Consider the following 20,918-nt stretch of genomic DNA (forward strand, 5'->3'; position numbering starts at 1 on the left):
CCATGATATATTTGATCTTTTTTTGACACAAGGTAGGCCTACACAGGGTGCGATTTGTGAAAAAAAACAGAGGGGGGATGCTTTCATAGGCGTCGATTTCGGTGACGGTACGTGTACCCACCATATTTCGTCATGAGTCATTTTGTACCCACCACTAGTTTTAACTTCCGTCCATAATAATTTGACTTTTGGTTAGATTTTTTTACTGTTTTCAGTGGTTATGAGAAGCAATATGAAATAGAAATTTGGTAATCATTGTCCGACCTAACAAAAATCCGTTATAATATTATTTTTTAAATATTTCTAATTAAACAATTTCCAATATTCAGAAATGCGCTCTCCGCTCACAAGCTCTAATCGGAACAAACCCAAACAGTACATTTCAAAACATAAAAATAAATCATGAGAACATTAACTTAATCACTGCATTTGCAGGAATTGTAAAAAAAAATTCTTATTAACTCATGAAGCAGCCTAACGCAATATTATTACTCTTATAGCTTATCTTTCCCCACACATATGAACTGTGATCATGCACAACGAAAAAACACGCAATAATTAAATCTTGAATTTCAAAACTATATGGCACAACGTAGTGTCAACTTAAACATAAATATGAACAATGCATTGATTGCAAAGTTAAACCATTACAGTAGAAACTGTTTTAATGCTGCTTTTAAAGGATAATTCCGGTATTTACCACTTTAAGTCTCATTTCTGGTTTGTTTTGGATGAACTACAGTGATGGACACAGAAATTTTGACAATGGGCCGTGTCCCGAGTCTTCGACTCGTTTAGAAGCGTCTCTTGCCTGCCCCAGAATGGAAGTCAATGGCCATGCACAAACATGTCATCAAAACAACACCCAACGTTCACCTCCAAAACTGCGCCACTCACCGAGTGGTTCGTGGTGTTCGTTGATGATTAAAAACAAGTTGTGTAGCGAAATACAGTTTCTGTCGTGTTTTATTTGGCATTTTGTAAAATTCCATTGACTTCTCTGGAAGACTATTGCTCGCTGATATATCACTCCGCCGCCGCCGGAAAAGGAAAAGGGACTGTTTACATGTGGTTGTTGTTTTTTCGCTCGGTTTCTCTCAGAATAAATTTTTCCCATATTTGTAGGGCTGGACCAGAATATTCGAATATTCGTTCCGTATTTCAGTTTTGGGATTCGAATATATATATATAAATATTTTACAGCGTTAATGCAGAGCTTCTGCCAAGCAGGAAGTGCGCTTCACGCTCCCGCTCTATAGGTGGCGCAGAGAGACCAACATCCATAGCCAACAGCCACCAAACGCACACCAGTGGAAGAGATCGCCTCAAACGGAAAACGCGCTTCCTGCTTTGACATTCACGCTAATAATGTTGTAAATAACATTCAGTTTCTTGCAAAAACTGATTGATTTGCTTCACAAGACGTCAATATGTCACACGGAGTTATGGGGGATTACTGTTGTATTAGATATTTATGCTTTAGCTCTTAAAGTGTGCGGATCTGTTGACTTGCATGACGGAGCACTGGGGTTTCTGCAAAATATCTTCTTTATTGTTCTGCCGATGAAAAAAACATATTGGATGGTGTAAGTGTTATAAATAAACTTGATTTTGAAAGTATGCTACCGTTTTATTACAGTTTGTTGGACTATGTTCATTCATGCTTCAGACTCAAATATAGAGCGGAAGTATATACGCGGTTGTGAGGTATCTGAAAAAATAGTTCCACTATAGCAAATAACACGGATTGAAATCATACATTGCGCCAATATATTTGTTTTTAATCATCAACGAACACCATGAACCACTCGGTGAGTAGTACAGTTTTGAAAATGAACGTTAAGTGTTGTTTTAATGACATTTTGTGCATGGCCATTGACTTCCATTCTGAAGCAGTCAAGAGACGCTTCTAAATGAGTCAAAAAGTCAAGACACGACCTATTGTCAAAATTTCTGTGTCCATCACTGTAGTTCATCCAAAACAAACCAAAAATGAGACTCAAAGTGTTGCATACCAGAATTATCCTTTAAAGTTATAACGTTAACTTTACACCGCGATGCTGAGCCTCAGTGAAATGATAGAAAAGACAGATGCATTATGTGTTAGTCAATTAGCCTCATTTGCGCGAACTGGACGTGCCCGCGCCTCGCTAAACGCGACATTGTCGTTTATCATATGTGTAACTTTGGCTATTCTCAGTGGTGTGACTGGGACACTAACTCTGCTTTATTATGCCGAATAATATGCTGCTGAATAGGTGCCTTACTTCGTTTCGACACACAGCTCCACAACCATCTCGCAAGTGTTGACTTGGCTATTGGCTATTACTCGTGAGGTGTAACTGGGTGTGTAACCAGTCAGATAGCGCCGTGGGCGGGACATTGAGCAAGTCTGCAGAGTGGTGAATACAGAGAGGCTACACGGCAGCTATATCAGAGCCAGCTAAAGTAGCGCATTTTAAAATAAAATTGACTTTAATCAAACCACGGATCCGTGAAAAGTTTTGTGACCCGTTTTGCCACTAGTGTAGAAGAACTGATCACTTTAAGGGGGGGATGAAAATAATTAAGCAGAGGCAGGGATACATTGACCAGAAAGGGGGAAATCCCACGCACCCACCCGCACGACCCCGGCAAATCGCACCCTGGGCCTACATTACGTTATATGGCAATATACATGATCTAAGTAAGCTACTAATAAATTAGGTAAGGATTTTTATTAGTTTCCCCTGCATACTTGATAAATATTGCTTGTGTATTGTGTATCAAAAGTTTCCAAACTTTTTTTTCAACCCAACAGGTAATCTCAAGAAATATAGGGGAAAACACATTTGTTCCCTTTCAGTAGTTTTGAATAAGTTTAATGAAATCATCTTAAAATACTTTTCGAAAGTGTTTTTCGAAATAAGGTATTTGAAAAATGCAATGAACTGCTTCCAAGCAATTCTAGAAAAAGCATCCGAGACAAAGTTAAGGAAGTCCTTTATATTACTTACTACAAATGAGAGCAAAATCAAAGCACCTGATCTATGAAACCTAACCTCTGAGCAAATAACCTCGATTTCATCATAGAGCTTAAAAGACACTATATTTAGAAAGTTTACTACTAGCTGTATACACACAATTTTTAAGATGGATTTAGACTGAAATAGGTCTGAGTGCAAGTTTGCCCCTGGCACCCTGTAAACCCCCAGCACTCCATTTACGGCAAACCTCGTGCCACTCTTTAATGACAGTCTTGCGGCTCAAAGTCTGTTCGAAAGATTGTTCTTTAATACGTTTTCATATAAGGTTTGTCAGTTGGAATAACAACTTTAACCAACATTCCAAGATACATCACTATGGCCAGCCTATCAAAATGAACCTTAAGGCTACGGTCAAATGAAACTGAAGTGAACACATCAAGAATTGGGAATTCTTCCAGAGAAAGAATAAAAAAATTTGTTATTACCCATTAAATGAGAGTTTGACTCTTTAACGTGATTATTTTATACCAGAACTGATTAGGATTAAGTAACATTTCTATAAACAACACATTAAACTAATAGTTATTATATCTCAATTGTAGTATTGTTAAGAATAAGTGCCAATCCATGTATTTAAAGGTTTAAAACGCATCTATGAAGTCATGTCTCATTAAACTGTACTAATAATTTTGAAATTCCACTCTCAACATACCCACTTGTCAAGTTTCCCATTAATGAGGGAAGTTATTCTTAAATTTCCCCTTGTTAAAATCTCTCACCAGTAGTTACTGTTACCACTAGAACGTCATTATTGTGAAAAAAATGTCACTCTCCACCGTAGCTTTGCTAATTACAATTCCAGTTTACAGAATTGAGCCTTTTGAAAGAGCATTCATAACTTATAAAACATGTATAAAAGCACCATATATCTAATGTAATGTGGGTAAATAGAAAGAATGCCCATAATTACCATATACTAATTTAAGAAACTGTATTACTCAGTAAGGTAATTTAATGTTGAGTGATACTTGATTGCACTCTGCATTCTAATAAGCTTGATGCTGATATCTACTTATAATGCAACAGCAATGCAATAGAGACTCCTCACAGGATCAAATGTTAAGTTTTTTATTTGTTTGTTTGTTTGTCTTGCACGTGTATACACACTTTCTGGGTAATGAAGTCAGTGAGTAAGCAAACAATGGCTGCCGATTCCAATAATGATTTGGTTTTAAGATTCACAATGCTGTCTATGCAACATGCCAAAGGCAGTTCATCAAAACTCAGCGGATTGGGAAAATACATGCAACATTCATAATGATAGAATTTGGAATGCATACGAATCAGTGCTAGATCCAGCCTTATTTAAAATGGGGGTGAAAAGCTGTTTCCTACATTTTGAGTTATTAACACTGTTGAAAAGTTAAACTCCTCATGCTAAACATACACTGTTAGACTTAACTGTAATTTCTACAGTTACTTACCACAAAATGCCCAGTAATACCATCATTTTCTTTTCCAGTTCATTACTTTAATATGCATTGCATTATGTAATATAGGTATTAACATTTAATTCACAGTGATTTACTGTATGTTTGGAAATTGCGGTAGACTGCTGTAAAACAACAGCAGTAGTGCTACAAAATAGTGTTATAAAAGCATATAAAATGGAAAAATAAAATATATCTATGAAATGAAATACATTTTATTTGATATGCTTTTAGCAGTGAAGCAAATTTCAAAATGTGAATTGTTTTTCAGCAGTGTAAATAATTTATTGAGAATTGATATAGAAACAATAAAGGGATTATGGATAAATGCTTGACCGTCAGGTTTGAATTTGACCTCAAGACTTCAAAACACTAGTGATGCCAAGATTTCTCTCCTCGGAGTTACAGGAGAGTGACAGAAGAGGCTACTTGGGGAGTGTAGCGAGTAATTTCATCAAGTGACTCTGTAGCACTGTCGTAGTGTTATGGACCTACGACACGGGCAACCTGGGTTTGATTCCCCTTCAAGGCAATTTTTTAAACTAGGTTACAGTAAGGGTATTATACTGTAAAATGGAACTGTGGTAAAGGCATCATACTGTAAAAAACATGTACAGTTATGATACTGTAATGGGGCACGTTGCCAGTGAGTTACCGCATATATACAATAAAAAGTGTAACAGTGTAGGCAAACTGTCAAAAAAGCCAAATGCACTTTTTCTGTGCCAAATACAGGTTTTGTAACATTTTTTTTCATATGTAACAATTTTGCTTAATTTCTTTTATGGCCAATTTCAGTGCTGGAAGTACAGTGAAAGTGCTTACAGTATATAAACAATGAATATAGCTTGTTTATCCGGGGTAGCCGTGGAGATGTGCAAATGTGCTCGTTTAAAGCTGAATTTCGTTTAAATGGGGCAATCCCATATGGCTTGGAGTCCCAAGAGTAACTTAGAGTAGCTTTTTCCATTGCCCAAATCTTGAACGTCATGTTATGCATCAGAGCTCTGTGCATTTTGCCAGCAGAGGAACCTATTTGCAGATAGCCCTTGAGAGTGAACCAGTGCACATTAGCATTGGAGATAGATGGTGGCAGGTTAGAAGGGCAGCTCATTAAGATTCATTGATTTCTATCTATCTGCATGGCTAGCTGAGCCAAACATTAAAGTCCTTCATAGATAGATCCCTTTAAATTAGAAGCAACTATAACTGTATTTTATTTCATAGGTTCAGTGTCATCTTGGAAACAGAGAGGGTATGGGTAGTAAATTGAATGTAGCATAAAAAATAATGCTTAGCTTGTTGAGTAAGTGCAGTCATGCAAAATGTCAAAAACGGTTTGCTGTCATTGATTCTTTATTTTTTTTACTGTTGAGATCTCACAAGTGCTGCTCAGCACATACGTTCTGTATGCGATGGATGACTAAAGTTTCACATTAGACCTACATCGTCCTTGACAATTACAGATATTAATTTGCATACTCAATATAAGATCAATTTCATGTCAAGGTCAACACCTGTCGATGTTTAAAGATAAGTCTGGGCTGTTGTTGGCACATATCCGTATATATTTGATGGATTATCTGTCAACCCCCTGACAAGAAATCAATTTCCTAACACATTTAAATGAATTCCTCTGTTGTAGATTTTATTTGCAAATTACTTTTACTCACATTTCTGTGTTAGCTTCACTTATTCAAAGGGTGTGCAAGCAGTCCATGTATTAGCCATTGTCTCTTCAAGCTTTGAATCTATCAACGAATTCATCGGACGCACGTGCGCTGACGCGATACACGTCTGGATCCGAAATTTACTTCCAGTTTCGTTTTTTAATGGTCTGACTAGTTGCTAAACTGATCTCTTGAAAAAATGCCTCGTCGAAAATAACAAATGTTTTGGTTTCCTAATTTATGTGTTGTTTTGTGCTTGTTATATAAATAAACTATGTTTGAAGAACTTTGTTGTTATTTGTTCTTAGCGGAGTTTACCGGAAGTTACGTGCGGACCACGACAGACATGTTATGTTGTTACTGCTGAAACAGTTTATAGCAGTGTTTCCCAATCCTGGACCTCGCCCCCCCCCCCCCCCCCTCCTACCAGAAAGTTTTAGATGTCTCCTTATTTAAAACACCTGATTCGACTCATCAGCCTCCTTCCAAAATGGTAAACATGTGTCCCTAACAAGCTGATGAGTTAAATCAGGTGTCTTAGGGTGTTTTCACATATACACTGTTTAGGTCGGCCCAAATGACGTGTCGCTCCGAGTACGGTGGGTTTGGGTCTGTGTGAAAAAAAAACCCGCACTGGGGTGCGCATTAAACGGCCGCTCCGATACCGCTCTAAAATGGTGGTCTGGGAGCGGCTGTTGCCGAACTCTGGGGCGACCCACCTGTGGTGTGAACACTGCTGGACCTCGGGCCGAACCAAATACAGGAAGTTCTCCACATGTTTGAGCCACTGGGCTTCCGTTGTGACGTGAGCCGGGTGTTATATTGTGGGTTAACAACAATCAAGCCAATCCTGGTCCGTTGCATAGAGATTTGCTGTCCCTTTACGTTTGAGCTGATGATTTTATAAATGCATAGCTGTCCTCCACACACAAATAGTGACATTACAGGCTTTTAGCAAACGGCTCCGTGAGAAAGGCTTTAATAGAACAGCTACGCAATTTCGCGTTAAAGCAAAGAAACTTGACAAAGACGTGCAACGTTTATCTCCACATCTTGATAGCTGCGCTCTCTCTGTCAGGCTGGTTGTCGTGGAAACGTGGGGGTGGTCATGAGACGGTAAGAGCTGTCAGAGACCAATGACAGCGCTGACCGTTGTCACATGGTGTACGGTGCGGCATTTCGAGTAAAGTAAAAATATATATATGTGAACACGGACCGCACTAACTGAAAAATGATACAATGTATTTTGGTGCGCTCCGAGGCCGCACCACGGTGCGCACCAACATATGTGAAAACAACCTTAAATAAGGAGACATCTAAAACTTTCTGGGAGGGGGTGCCCGAGGACCAGGGTTGGGAAACACTGGTTTATAGGATCCCGAATCTGCACTTTAAAAAAAATCAGTAGAAATTACAGTCTTACTGGCAGTTGTTTGCCAGTAACTTACTGTAGAATTAAATGTATGTTATTTACTGACAACAGTTTGTTCAAAGTTAAATGAACATTAAACATTATTATAAAACGGCTCGTTCTGGTTCTTCATTCTGATTGGTTGAAACGCGTTCTAAGCCGTGATAAAATACCCCGGTAAACCCACGGTTCAGACCGCATCACAAGTATCACTGCGCCACTGTTGCTGCGTATTAATTTATGAAAATAAACACCACAGTCTTTAATCATTTTTTAATTTTTCTACCTTTGCACAATTATGGCGATATCCAGATAAATGTCAATAAATAAAACATTTCATCAATAAAGAGAAAACGTTCTCTGAAGTTTTTTTTGTCTTATTGATATTTCCGCTATTATCCACTAGAGGGCAATCTTACCCAACTTAAACACTGAGGCATTCACTCGACACAACAGCGTTGTGGGGGATTTAGCGTGTGTTTTGATCAGGCTCTGGATCTGATCTCTAAGTTCCTCACAAAAATGGAATTATCTCCGCATTTAGCTGAAAATTTGAGAGGTGATAACTGATAAGACAACAAATGAAGGTAGGATGAAACGTTTTTTGATGTTGTTGGAAAGCGGATGGACTGTTCTTTCATTTGATATCTTATGTTTATTTAAAGAAGATCATTTTTCTGTAAGGCATTCAACTAAAACTGGGTGGCAACTTAAAAAAAAACGCTGACGGGGAAAAAGTTAAGCATGCTTACAAACATATTTGATCATCACTTCAACAGTTGCACGATATAAATGTTAATGTATAAATTAGATGAATGTTGATATATAAAAATAAACACCACAGTCTTTAATCATATTTTCATTGTGCCTTTGCTGCGTCTGTGTTGTTTGTGAACTGCGTTCTGTTGCAGCCACACTTGATTCTGAGGAACTACTTTGTTTGGCGGAAGAGTAATATTTATACTAATATAATTACAACTTATTTGTGTTTTATTTTATAAAATCCCGCTAACGTTATGCATATGAAGTAACCGTTTTATAAACGCAATAAACCCCTCGAAGCGTTGGGTTACCAGTGCATTTTATAACAGCTAAGGGGGTTTAGGCACTCCGCTTCGCGTCGTGCCTAACAACGCCCCTTAGCTGTTATAAAATGCACTGGTAACCCACTGCTTCTTGGGGTTTATTGCTTTAACAAGTCTTTATCTTAACAGAATTTGAACTAAAATAACACCCCCATTCAAAGCATTCTAAGAACCAACATCTGAACGGAAAAAAACAGAAAAAGGTTTATGAAGATTTCTGGTTCCCAGAATGCTTTGCATGAGGCTGTTATTTTGTAGTTTTATTCAGTAAAGACAAAAACTTCTTAATGTTTCATATTTATTTAACTTTGAACAAACTGTTGCCAGTAAATAGTATACATTTAAATCTACAGTAAGTTACTGGCAAACAGCTGCATTACTATACAGCATTTTTTTTACTGCGTGGCGTCATATTTCTGCTGCTATAGACTTGTAAAAATATGTAGAGCTAGCTTATTGAATTACATTGATCCATAAATCTCTGGGGGAGTAATATTGAGATAGTCCTGGTGGTAAACAAGTGCTCCAACATTTCATTAGTTATCAAAAATACATAAATAATCAACCCATCGTACATATGACCCCATATTGATTTTTCCATGAGTTTGTGATTGAACACATGAAGCAACTAGCCATCCTGTTATTAAATGACAGTGCATGGAAGTAAGTGGGAATCAATTGGCTCTTGACATTTCAAGCTTGTATCAATTACTTAACTTTACATCCACATGCACACCACACAGATGCCTTTAAATGTACAACTTTCAGCTGCACTGGTATTCAGGAAACGCAGAGTGCCTACCATTTCAAAATGAATTTTTAGCAAAATCAAATATTATTCCGAAACAAAATATCATACAAAGCGAAAAAGGATTCTGTGAGAAGACTAACCATGCTTCAAAGCAAAATCTTGTGTGGGTGAGGGTGCGCAAAAATGTTTGAGACGTTGCAACTTTTGACTTTGAAGTTTGGTATTTCGATGACTATAGATAGCACTGATTCTACAGCAGAATCTGAAACACACAACTGTTTTTGTTAAGGGTTACCAAAGAATGAGATGCAGAAAACATTGTGAACAAGCCAAATCTTACAGCTATAGACCCTTTTAGAGTATGAAGTAAATATGCTAATCTACCCAGATTGATGTTTTGCTGTAATCTGCACAATTATCACTGTTAGCGCAACTGATGTTGACATTGAGGGAAACGAAAACACACTAACTAAAATCCCATTCTTCCGTTTCCTCTGTTTTCCATCTTTCATTCACCGAGATAATAGGCTTATGTTTCTCAGACAAATCCTGGAACACGTGTCCTGAGCCATTTATGATGCTCAGTGCGTAAAAGTCAAGGCAGCCTCAGAAATATTAGACAAAACACTGCTGCCAGAACAAAAGGCTAAGTGTCTGCTATTCCTAGTCACAATATGGTGAAAATGTTGAAATTGTGCAAGTGTTAGCAGTTAGTCCTCTGAAATCCTCTGCACGCAAGTCCATTGACATTTATAAAAGGGTCATTTTATTATTTCATATACAGTACCGTGACCATTTTCCACCCTCTTTTTGACTGTTTGAATTAAAGACAAGTTGAATTGTCCTCACATTTGTCTATTGGGACATATAATTGAGGTTGGACATAATAATGTTACTGGCTCAAACAAACAATACTGCAATGAGCAATGTTGATAGTGCCAGCACAGTGTTAACACACTTTAGGGAAATTAACCAACAAATGGCTTACCTATAGTTGTCTATTAAGATGAGATAGAACCAAGTATTCTGCACTCTTAGAAAGGATGTGTTAATTTTTTACACATCTTTGTGTGTTAAGCTATGTTAAAATGTGTAATTTTAACACATTATGTGTCATTTTGTGTTGATTTTGTGTTAAATGAGACAAACAAGACATATATGAAGAGTTTGGTTCCAAAACGCAATAAACGCCATTTTTGAAAAAAATGAGTTACTGCCAAAATCAGTATTATATCAGGTCAGTAGTTAAAAGTAAATAATTAATTTTACGCAAAATCCAATACCCGCCGTGATATTGTGTCATCTTTTCTCCCATTTTTCCCAAAATGCGACAAACGCCACTGCTCCTTTTTTACAGAATGCAATAAATCCATTTCTTATATTACAGCGGACCTGTCACGCAATGTAAACAAACATGGCGGCGCGCTGAGTACACGGAGTCCTAGTTTTCCTCATCTACTTTGTACTTCGTGATCAACAAACAAAACAAAATAATACTTTAATAGCATTGCCAAACCTGTGATGGTTTTCTGTGATGGGAAAGAAACGTAAGCCATCAACAGCTAATAATTTCCGCGAGAGGCACTCGGTTGCTTGCTCTCCAGACAGCATCAAGCTTCTCATGCTAAAACATTGTGTTCTTAATATAACAAAGTAAGTGTTTTGGTTAATGCCATTAATGTTTATTTTTTAATCATTGTATACCACTAGTCAACTAAATAAATATAAAATGGTAAAGATGAATGCACATTTATACATTGATTTAATAGATTTATAGCATTTTGAAATAAAAAACTGTCATGGATTTATTGCATTTTGTGGAAAAAAGAATTCGTTTTTATAATAAATCTTTGAAAATCAAGTTATGGATTTGAATTTTTTATGTTTTTATAACCTAAAGATGCTATGTGAAAGTTTGTAACAGAAAATACTGGTTTTCATCTTGTCACTTTCTTGGTATAGAAAACACGTTTTTACCGAAATTTGTCAAAATGGATTTATTGCGTTTTGGAACCAAACTCTTCATATATATATATATCTCCCAAGGGTTTTACCTTCCTTTTTTTTACTTCCCCGTCTAAAAGGTCTGGGTTTTTTTTCTCCTATGGGGTTTTTCAACCCGGAGAGGCAGCCTTCTCAGGCTTAACTTAGCACCCTCTTCTAGTAACCCTCTTCACCCTCTTAGTAATACGCTCGCTTATAATGTTGATTCATAGCCGGAGCAAATTTAGCTGTTTGTGCTATCGTGTACTATGTTATGCTATCTTTCGATTTTCTGTGCTTTTCACTGCTTCTATTAATGTAAAGCTGCTTTGAAACAATCACCAATTGTGAAAAGCGCGATATAAATAAAATTGAATTGAATTAAAATAAAACACAAAATGTGTGGTTTCAATAATAACACAGAGATGGACGGATTCATTTAATATGTTGTCCCAGAATCAACACTAATGTGTTGTTTTTAACACATCCGTTCTAAGAGTGTGTTCAACACACGTGTCGATTTAAAGCTACTTTCTTGACTGCGTAGGTTTTAGATACAAGTTTTAAGTGGGTGAATTATTGATCTTTGGTGGTCAATACAGGGACTACTATTAAAGAATGGATGAAGAGGTGTAAAAAGATTAGTTCACCCAAGAATAAAAATGGTGTCATTATTTACAAAGCCTCATGAGCAAGCCATATTGCTGTTGTTTCTTTATGAAACAAGAAAACAGATCGTAGTCAGAATGCCTTAGTAAGAACACCTTCTTTTTCGTTACTGTTTTAGTTTCTGAAAACAAGCAAAAATAGATTTGCACAATTGTAAGACTGCATTGAATACAGTCTAAAAAATGCTGGGTTGTTTTTGTCACCCAGTTGTGGGATTGCGCCAGCTAGATCATTTTGTTAGTGTTGGGTATTTGTGTGTAACCCACTCCTGTCTCAAACCAACCCAATGCTGACGTTACCTGACCCATCAGCCCATCTTGCACCTCACATCAATGCAATGCCATCATTGTGGCAGCTTAATCAGTCTTGGTTTCCATGTGTTTAATGAATCGTCATAAATATCTCTTTTGATTCAAATTCAATTATTTCGTTTGAAATATGTAACTTATGTGAGTCAAATCAATAAACACATGACGTTAGTGTAGCGTCACATTTCCTGACGTTTGAATGAAGCTGTCTACAACCACTAAAACCATCCATGTTGTTCGTTTTGTTTGACACTTAAAACTATATTGTATGGCTTAAGAAGGCTTGAACACCATACAGAAGATTTTTTATATTTTATTGATTTATTTATTTATTGGTCAAAGTTTGATAGAAATTTGCAGATTTAATAAATCGTGGCATATTATTAATAATATTTGGTGGCATATTATTACTATTATTGTGACAATTGTGCTATTTTTTCATAATGCTGTGTTTTTGCTCTAAATTTGTCAGCTTTATTCGAGCAACATTACTATTACACATTTAAAAGTTCCAAAGAATGCATTGAAATAATATGTTAAATTGTTCTTTTATATCTACAAAGAAAGTATGTGGCTTTATTAAGTGCAAAAATTATCCAGAAACGTTTTTACATGTCCATTTACAACTCCAGGATTTGCCTTTAGAATGAATTGGTCTATTATTACCTTATTTGAAAGGGTCATGAATCATAATGTTGAGCTCTGCTCTGATTGGCTGTTTCACAGACAAGCTTCTTTCAGTGGCTGTGTGTTTGCGTAAACAGACCTTATGTTTGAGCGTGTATAAGATGAAGATATTGAATTTGATGAATAATCAATGTTTGGATATTGTTAATGGCTGTTTCTGAGTGGAAAGTTTGTGTTTTTTTCAGTATGGACCTGCAAAACGTAACTGTAACGTCAATAGAACAACTTCAGCCTAAATGCTAGCATATAGCATTAAAGGCAGGGTCCATGATCTCTGAAAGCCAATGTTGACATTTGAAATCACCTAAACAAACACGCCCCTACCCCAATATAATCTGGACCATCTTTTGATAGACCCGCCCCACACATACACAACCCAGGCAACAATGTTGTTTAGTAGACATGCACCTTACTGCTGATTGGCTACTAGTGTTTTGGTAGTCGGCCCGACTCCCTTTTCCAAAGTGTTATTCAGAAATCGTGCACACCGCCTTTAACTAGCATTTAGCGTTAATTTAGCAGTCACAACTTTGTTTTTAGCATTGTAACAACAGCCTGTGTTCCAGTTTGTTTTTTATGACATTCCCTCGCTAACTTCCCTCAGTCTCATTCACTCGGATGTACGTCATTGCTTACGTTGTACAAGTGCTAACTACTGCTGAAACACTTGAAGTGGGTTCAAATGGATCGCCCTAAGCCCTCGATCACATGGAAAGTGAAGACCGCCCCTCCATCATTTGAACTGTGCAAAGCGCGAGCTGCTGAACTGACAATCGTGTTGCATTGTATGAAGCTGCATGAAGTGTACATATGAAGTAGAAGTTAAATTTCGATTGTCGATTTTGACAGAGGGAGCGAGGGTCTGTCCATATAAACTTACCTCGTTCACTTGACGAAGTGGAACGCACTTCAAAATGGCAACAGGGATTCCCCCGAGGGGAAATGTTTAGGGAAGTTTGCGAGAGCTATCTAAAACTAGAGTGGAACGCAGTCTAAGTGCATTAACCTGCACAGTCTTACGCCAATTATGCTTAATAAACTAATGTAAACGTGTTAAACAGGTTTCTTTGATCGAGGAAATCTCATAAACTGCCTAAGCAAAAACTGATCGGCACAGGTTTTTTAAATGACTATATTAATAGGCGGTGACGTCACTGCCTGCGAGAAACCAGACAAATCTCCAAATCCCATGTAAACGCAGTGTTCTGCATAGCCGGTTAATTGATTTGCATGTAAACCCATGAAAATGGTTTCTATTATAAGCAGCTTTTTTATAGTTATCTGTTATTGAATGTAAACGCACTCATTGTACTTAATTTAATGTGTAATTTAATGTTGGGGCGTACATATCTACTGTAACATCACAGTCAGTGTTATGTTGAGATAGATCTCTCTTCTAGCTGTTATTTGCATGCACAAGGTTTACATAAGAAAGAGGAGAAACAATGTTTGAGGCTACCGATCTGTCATTACCATGTACAGAGCTCTTATTATTCATTAATGCCTGGTAAATACAGTTTTGAATTCTACGGCACCTTAAATCTAATTGTACATCTTAGTTCTCAAAACATTACCTTTTGATCGTAATGCTACAACTTAATTTTCTCACAATTTTAACTTTATTCTTATAACATTACGTATGTATTTTTACAATCTCTTATTAATTTTAAACTGGCTTTGGGATGTTGTTAAAGACAGACATACACTAAATAGAATATACTGTGTTTAATGTGTACTCTGTACTTTATATTTTTTGTTTTTAGGTTGTATACTCATCACATATCATAAAAAGTTTCTGAAAAACAGAACAGTGTGCTTGAAAGGAGGAAATTTTGATTGTAATGAAGAATGCTGAGAGCAGCAGAGGGCGGTCAAAGTCACAAAGCACCAGGCCTGGGGAGAAAGAAAAGTCTTAATGACTTTTCTGACCCTCTGATGATAAATTCCCAGCGGCATCAGAGAGTCTTGAAGGATTACACTGCCCACTCTGCAAGGAACAACATGCCTTTGATACTCCACTACCAAATCATTTGATGTTTGAAATTCAAACTTCCACCTATATGGGGCTCATTTATTTAAACATTAACTTCATTATTCAGTTTTTGAACCCACTGAAAAACATTGTGACAGATAAAAACAACCCTCTATTTTTCAAAATGAGGTCATAATTATAGCACTTGTAATTTCATTAAAAAAAAAACCTCAAGAGGAACTCAAGACTGTAGATGTTTTTTTTTATGTAATGACCACCCAAAATATTTTCTGTTCACCACTTAAAATGCAACAAGACCACTGTGTTTATATGGAAAATAGCAAAATTCATAAAAAATAAAGTAAATGCTTTGATTTCACTGATTTACTATTTCAAGGGACATCTTTGACAGAGATGATTGCTGATGGGTAACCAACTGAATATTTATGAAGTTATTAAAATAAGCATAAAGCCAACCAGCCTTGGACAGCACCATTTGATTAACGGTTTCTGATTCCTTTCAAATCACAGCAGTGTGCTGAAATACCCTACCAGAAGCTTCAATCCACCTTGAAGCAACTATGATTAATATACTGGCATATTATTCTGTATTGGACATATAAATCACAAAACCTTTCTTAAGCTGTCAGACAGGCTAGATGAATGTCACAAATAGTCTCCCAAACATTTGAAAAAGCTTTCAAAGGTGACAAACAAAAGAAATATCAATGTGACGCCATCAAGGAGCACAATCGAAGTCCATATTTCACAAAAGAACATTCTGTTATGTTCCTTACGTTTTTAGGTCACATACAGAATTATGTAATAATGCTGATCTACTGTATGCTTCTTATTGTTGGTTACAGACAGTCCTGTTTACATTGACAAAACAAGCATCGAAGCAAATAAAACAATTGACAATATGCCCACTACATCAAAAACTGAGAGGGTCAGCAGCTGTTGCACTAAAAAAATGCATTATCTTGACCAAAGCCTGATTTTAGTACCTTAGTAGTAAACCTTGAAAAATCTCTATGTGCATTAAGAGCAGTTGGTCTTTCAGAATAAATAAGGAATAAGGAAATAGCACCAAATGATGTGTCATCAAAATGTCTCATACTGCATTTGAAATTGGTTTAACACCAATGAAGTTTAACATATGAAGTTAAACAAACTAAAGTGATTCATAAATACAAACCTGTTAGATATCTCATGTAGCCACTCCTTTTGGTTAACACCAATGAGAATTTCTCAATTTTAACAGTTTTAATTATGTGTGAAAATGCTTTGATGCTGAGGATTGTCTTTACTGGTGTTGAAGTGCCTCCAATATTAAAAACCAATGTATTACCAAAACTGATACACATGAAGTACAATGCAACAGTTGTAAAGTCTGACTCACAACTGAACGTTTTCAATTTTTTGATGGCATTTGAAGGGTCAATGTGTTAAAAACAAAACTTTTCAGCAGTAAACGTACACAAAACTTTGCCTGATGTAGATAGATGTAAATAAAAAATATAATTGCATTGTGTACACATTTCTTGAACTATTTGAATGAATCAATATCCACGTGTGTATTAGTCTAGAATCTACCGGATTGTACTGCAACTTAAACACTAAAATGTAAAATGTGACCAGCACATTTAAGAGCTTACCACTTGAAGCTATGTGAAGAAAAAGTCGGGCATCTGAAGCTCTGATGGCCGCAGAGTACTTGTCCTCCTTCCCTGGTACCTGTGCTTTCCGCTCGGGCATGAGTCTGACCCTGAGCCGGCCGCCCTCCGCCCCCAGCCACCATTCCAAAATCCGTGTTAGGTCCATTTCCAAAAACAGAACCGGCGCGTCCTCATACACATGCAATCCTCCACATCCAGTTTTAACCATCTCTTCACCAACCTCCACCACAACTTGATTGGACTTTCGACTGGCTTTGGTCAAACCTAAATTCAAAACTTTCGGCACGGGCCGCTTGTTTCGGTACGGGAGCTGTCCAGTGCTGGATCTGTTGAAATTCATCGCGGCCAACTTTACATCGAGCAAACTAGCAATGGTTTTCTGTAACGGCGCGCAGCGCATAAGTAAGTTTGCGCGCACCGTGTAACATCTGTTAAACGTTAGACAGTCTCCGTTAAGAGGGCGCTTTATAAACAGAGCCATGTAGTGCCGTAACAGGGACGGGACGGCGAAATCCACCGAGAGCGTCTTCCTTTTGAGCCGTGAGGTGAAGGTTTGGTTGGAGTCCTTTTTGTCGGTGCCGTTGGTGAAAGCGGACGTGGGGAAAGTAGTAAGTGCGTCTGTGGCTCTCTGAGAAGCGCACTGCAGCTCGGATAAAAATGCCGCAGACAAAAGAAAAAAGTAGAGTATCCGAGAAGTCATGATTTACGTTCAAATTATCCTTTTGTTGATGATTCTTCTATATTCCAGCCCACACACTGTCTCCAAATGAAGAGCTGAATCGGCAAACGAATGGATGGCTATTCAGGGTCTACATTTCTTTTCCTTGTGTAGAAAGACGGGATTGCTTTAATAAAACCTCTCGAGATCGCTATATAAATCCCGCAAATTACATTTGTATGATCCACGCCTATGTCCTATAGAAGAAATTTCGCCAAAGATTCGCCTCTTGTGGACCTTCTTGGTATGCCTAACAAGTTCTTCAGGGCTGCTCAAAGGCTCCTTGTACTGTATCTGCATGCAATGCTTTAGCGGTGAAAGAAGTCCTGTCAGCAAAGAGGCTTAGTATCCGCTTCTCAAATACCTTAAACAGTCCCGTAACAACAGATCCTTATACGTTTATCCTGTCCACTTTCGACAAGGCAACATAAATGCACGCCAAACTGCGCGCGCACAAATCAAACATAATCCATAGCCGGCGATGTTGTCGACGAGAATAATTAGAACTTTATTTTATAGCAATACACCTGCTATTCTTTTCGCTTTTGTGAATGCGGTCTTTATGAATCGAGCGGGTCTTACCTGCGGAGCCTGTCAAAACGAAGGAGCCTTTTCAGCGTGAGCTGCTCATTTGAGGCAGCAAATGCCGCGTGCGCGGGAGCTCACTGTGCGCGTGCCACCTCAACGCTCCGTTTTTTTATTTATTTTTTATTGTGAAACTCACTTCTGCGTCTTCTTGTGACGTCACCAGCAGCAGGTCGGTAAAACGTCGTTTTGGTGAAGGAACGACAGTAGCCTACCTTAGGTGGACACTCATTAAGGCGCTCTAATCTCATTGAGAATACCGAGATGGCACCACTCCATACGCAGCACCGCGCCAGTAATTAGATTTTAATGAATATCTGTGTATGAGGAGCGTTGCACCCCAATCATTTTGTGACTGATTCATTCAAAGCCTTTTAAATTTTGCCATTCCAAGACACAAAACGATGATGCGTCAAAACGCAGGTTAGACACACTTACTCCATTCCGTTTAAATTACATACGACAAAGATTGTTTTACAAAGTTTCTGGCATTAACATTTTCTTAAACAACACTAGCAGACCAGAATACATGGATTATACAGAAATTTCTATATAGGCTACATCTTTTCTATCTAAACTTAAACAAAAACGAAATCATGAAGACGTGAGGGATTTTAATAGCCTACGTTGCGTTTGTGGTCTCTGATGTAAGATGAAAGTCTGTTGCAGTGTGACACACTTCACACACATTTTTTAATTATGTTGATTCTATACTTAAATATGTGTAGGCTATACATAAAAATTATACAAGAAGCCTATGCATAAAGGTTCCATGCCCCTTTTAACTAATAAATGCCACAATTCTTTTAAGCATTGGACAATGTCATGTTAGTTAAAAGAAGCTATGAACACTTTTAGCCTGCAAAGTGTTACACATTTTTTTCTTCTTCGTATCAACCACTAGATGGGAGCATGTCGCACTTATTGCACCTATTTTATCATGACAAGCCCATTAATGTTGTCAGAGCACAGGGATTTTAACAACCTGCGCGATATTATTTCTGGAAATAGACTGCGTAATTGTGTGCTGAATTGTAATTGTTATGATATGAAACAGACAATCCGTTTAACTGTAGGGCACTTTAATTAAGACAGGGTTACCAGACATAAGAACTTGTTTCCTTTTGTAGAAAGAACAAATGCAGTGCCACTTCAGATTCAAACAATCGTGCTGCCTAGCCAGTTGGAATGACTTTGTGAATCATAACATCCTAAAAGTTTCCTAGAGGAATAAAGGTTAGACTATTCGTTTTAATTAGTAAAAAAATAATTGTAAGGGCGTGCTATGTGATGGATTATGTAAATTTATTAGGGGTTAAATATCATTAATTATTTCTAAAGTTTTCAACACATTTTTTTTTTACATTAAGAACTTGTAATGGGCAGGAAACCGAAAAATACAACTGTTAGCCTTACATTGCAATACTTATTATAATGTGATATCTCATTTCAGTGTACCACCCACTGTACTTCCATGTTAATGTCTGACGTCCATCTCACTGCTTCATTGACTTCCATTACTCATAATGTGCTTGTCTCTCGGTTGTTACTTCTCATAGCTGAGATTTGCTCAGTGATTTAACACCAGTGTGTTTGTGTATTATGGGTGAATATATGGGCAGTCTTTCAATCATTTGAAACACATTACCAAGTTGGGCTTTCCATGAGCAAACAGGATGCTTTATGACCCTGCCTAGGGCCTCCCTTCCTCACACACACACATCCCTTTTTTAGTATCTGTCTTTTCTGAAGCAAAGGAGCTGTTGAATCCAAACTTTAACCAGCTGTGCTGTGCAAGGAAACTCGCTTTTCGTACTAGCCTCTCTGGACCTACATCCATGGAAACTAGAGTTGGGCTGTTTTATTCATAGGCGGGGGCCAGATATAACAGCATGGTGTAGAGGAGGTACAAGAGGCTTCGTCAGTACTGAGCACATCATTCATAGTAAAACCGAGTCTCTCTACTGTACTCTCTCGATATAACTCATGCCTTTGAAATAGAGAGTAACACTTCATTTCATGCAGTAATGAAAAGAACAGTGCACAGAGACTTCTTCACAATGTCCTCATTAATGAGCAAAAGTATTGAAATAAAATGGATGTAAATGAATGATATTGTCAGCCATTCCACTGACCAAATCTTTTGAGCACTCTGCAGCTGTTGAAACTATTTTAAAGAGTTTTTTTTTTTATGAAAATGGTGTCAATTATATATACATATATATAAAAACAAAGAGTGAAAAATCTTCTGACTGCTTAACATCTACAAGTAAGGATTAAGTTATAAAGGCCCCTAAGCATATTAAATACTACACTCTAAAAAAATATGCTACATAGATTTAAAAGTGGTTCACCGGCTTGTAATCAAAGGAAAAACACTTTAGGGGCCCTATTTTAACAATCTAAGCACATTGTCTAAAGCGCACAGCGCAACGTCTAAATGGGCGTGTCCGAATCCACTTTTGCTAATTTAACGACAGAAAAAACGGTTTGTGTGCCGAGCGCATGGTCAAAAAGGTTTGGTCCTATTTTTTTAATGAGTAATTGGTGTATTTTGGGCGTAACCCGCGTTGTTGTCCCGTTTATAGGCGCATATTACTAATGCGCTCTTTAAAGCGACACAATGTAATTTTTCAACCATCATAATACATTTTCAAGACCCTTGTGATAGTACATCGACTTTAAATAGGTTGAATGACACGTCTACCATAGCCTGACGGGGTCTGTATTTTTACGCTTTTACTCGTACTTTAAAACTTAAGGTTTCTGGTAGTAACCAGAGCACAAAAAAACTACAAAATTCGACTGCTTTACGGCATACGGAGTGTAGATGAGCAACTTCTATTATGTGACTCTGTGGCACCGTGTTAAGGGCGATTTATAGTCGCGCGTAGGTTCTATGCCGTAGCTACGTAGGCTATCCGTAGCCTGTGCGTAGCTCTGC

The 20,918-nt window shown here is 37.5% G+C and overlaps 1 protein-coding gene across 1 annotated transcript in view; it reads right to left on the bottom strand.

Moving 5' to 3' along the window:
• LOC129416905 (ALK tyrosine kinase receptor) overlaps positions 1-18,156 on the bottom strand; it is a 723,819-nt gene extending 705,663 nt beyond the window's left edge. Inside the window, exon 1 of the mRNA XM_073869493.1 lies at positions 16,651-18,156. Coding sequence (XP_073725594.1) covers positions 16,651-17,371 — 721 coding nt within the window. The 5' untranslated portion in view covers positions 17,372-18,156. The remainder of the gene's footprint in view (positions 1-16,650) is intronic.
• Positions 18,157-20,918: the final 2,762 nt, after the last annotated feature.

The sequence above is a fragment of the Misgurnus anguillicaudatus genome, chromosome 7, assembly GCF_027580225.2.
Source record: "Misgurnus anguillicaudatus chromosome 7, ASM2758022v2, whole genome shotgun sequence".
NCBI lineage: Eukaryota > Metazoa > Chordata > Actinopteri > Cypriniformes > Cobitidae > Misgurnus > Misgurnus anguillicaudatus.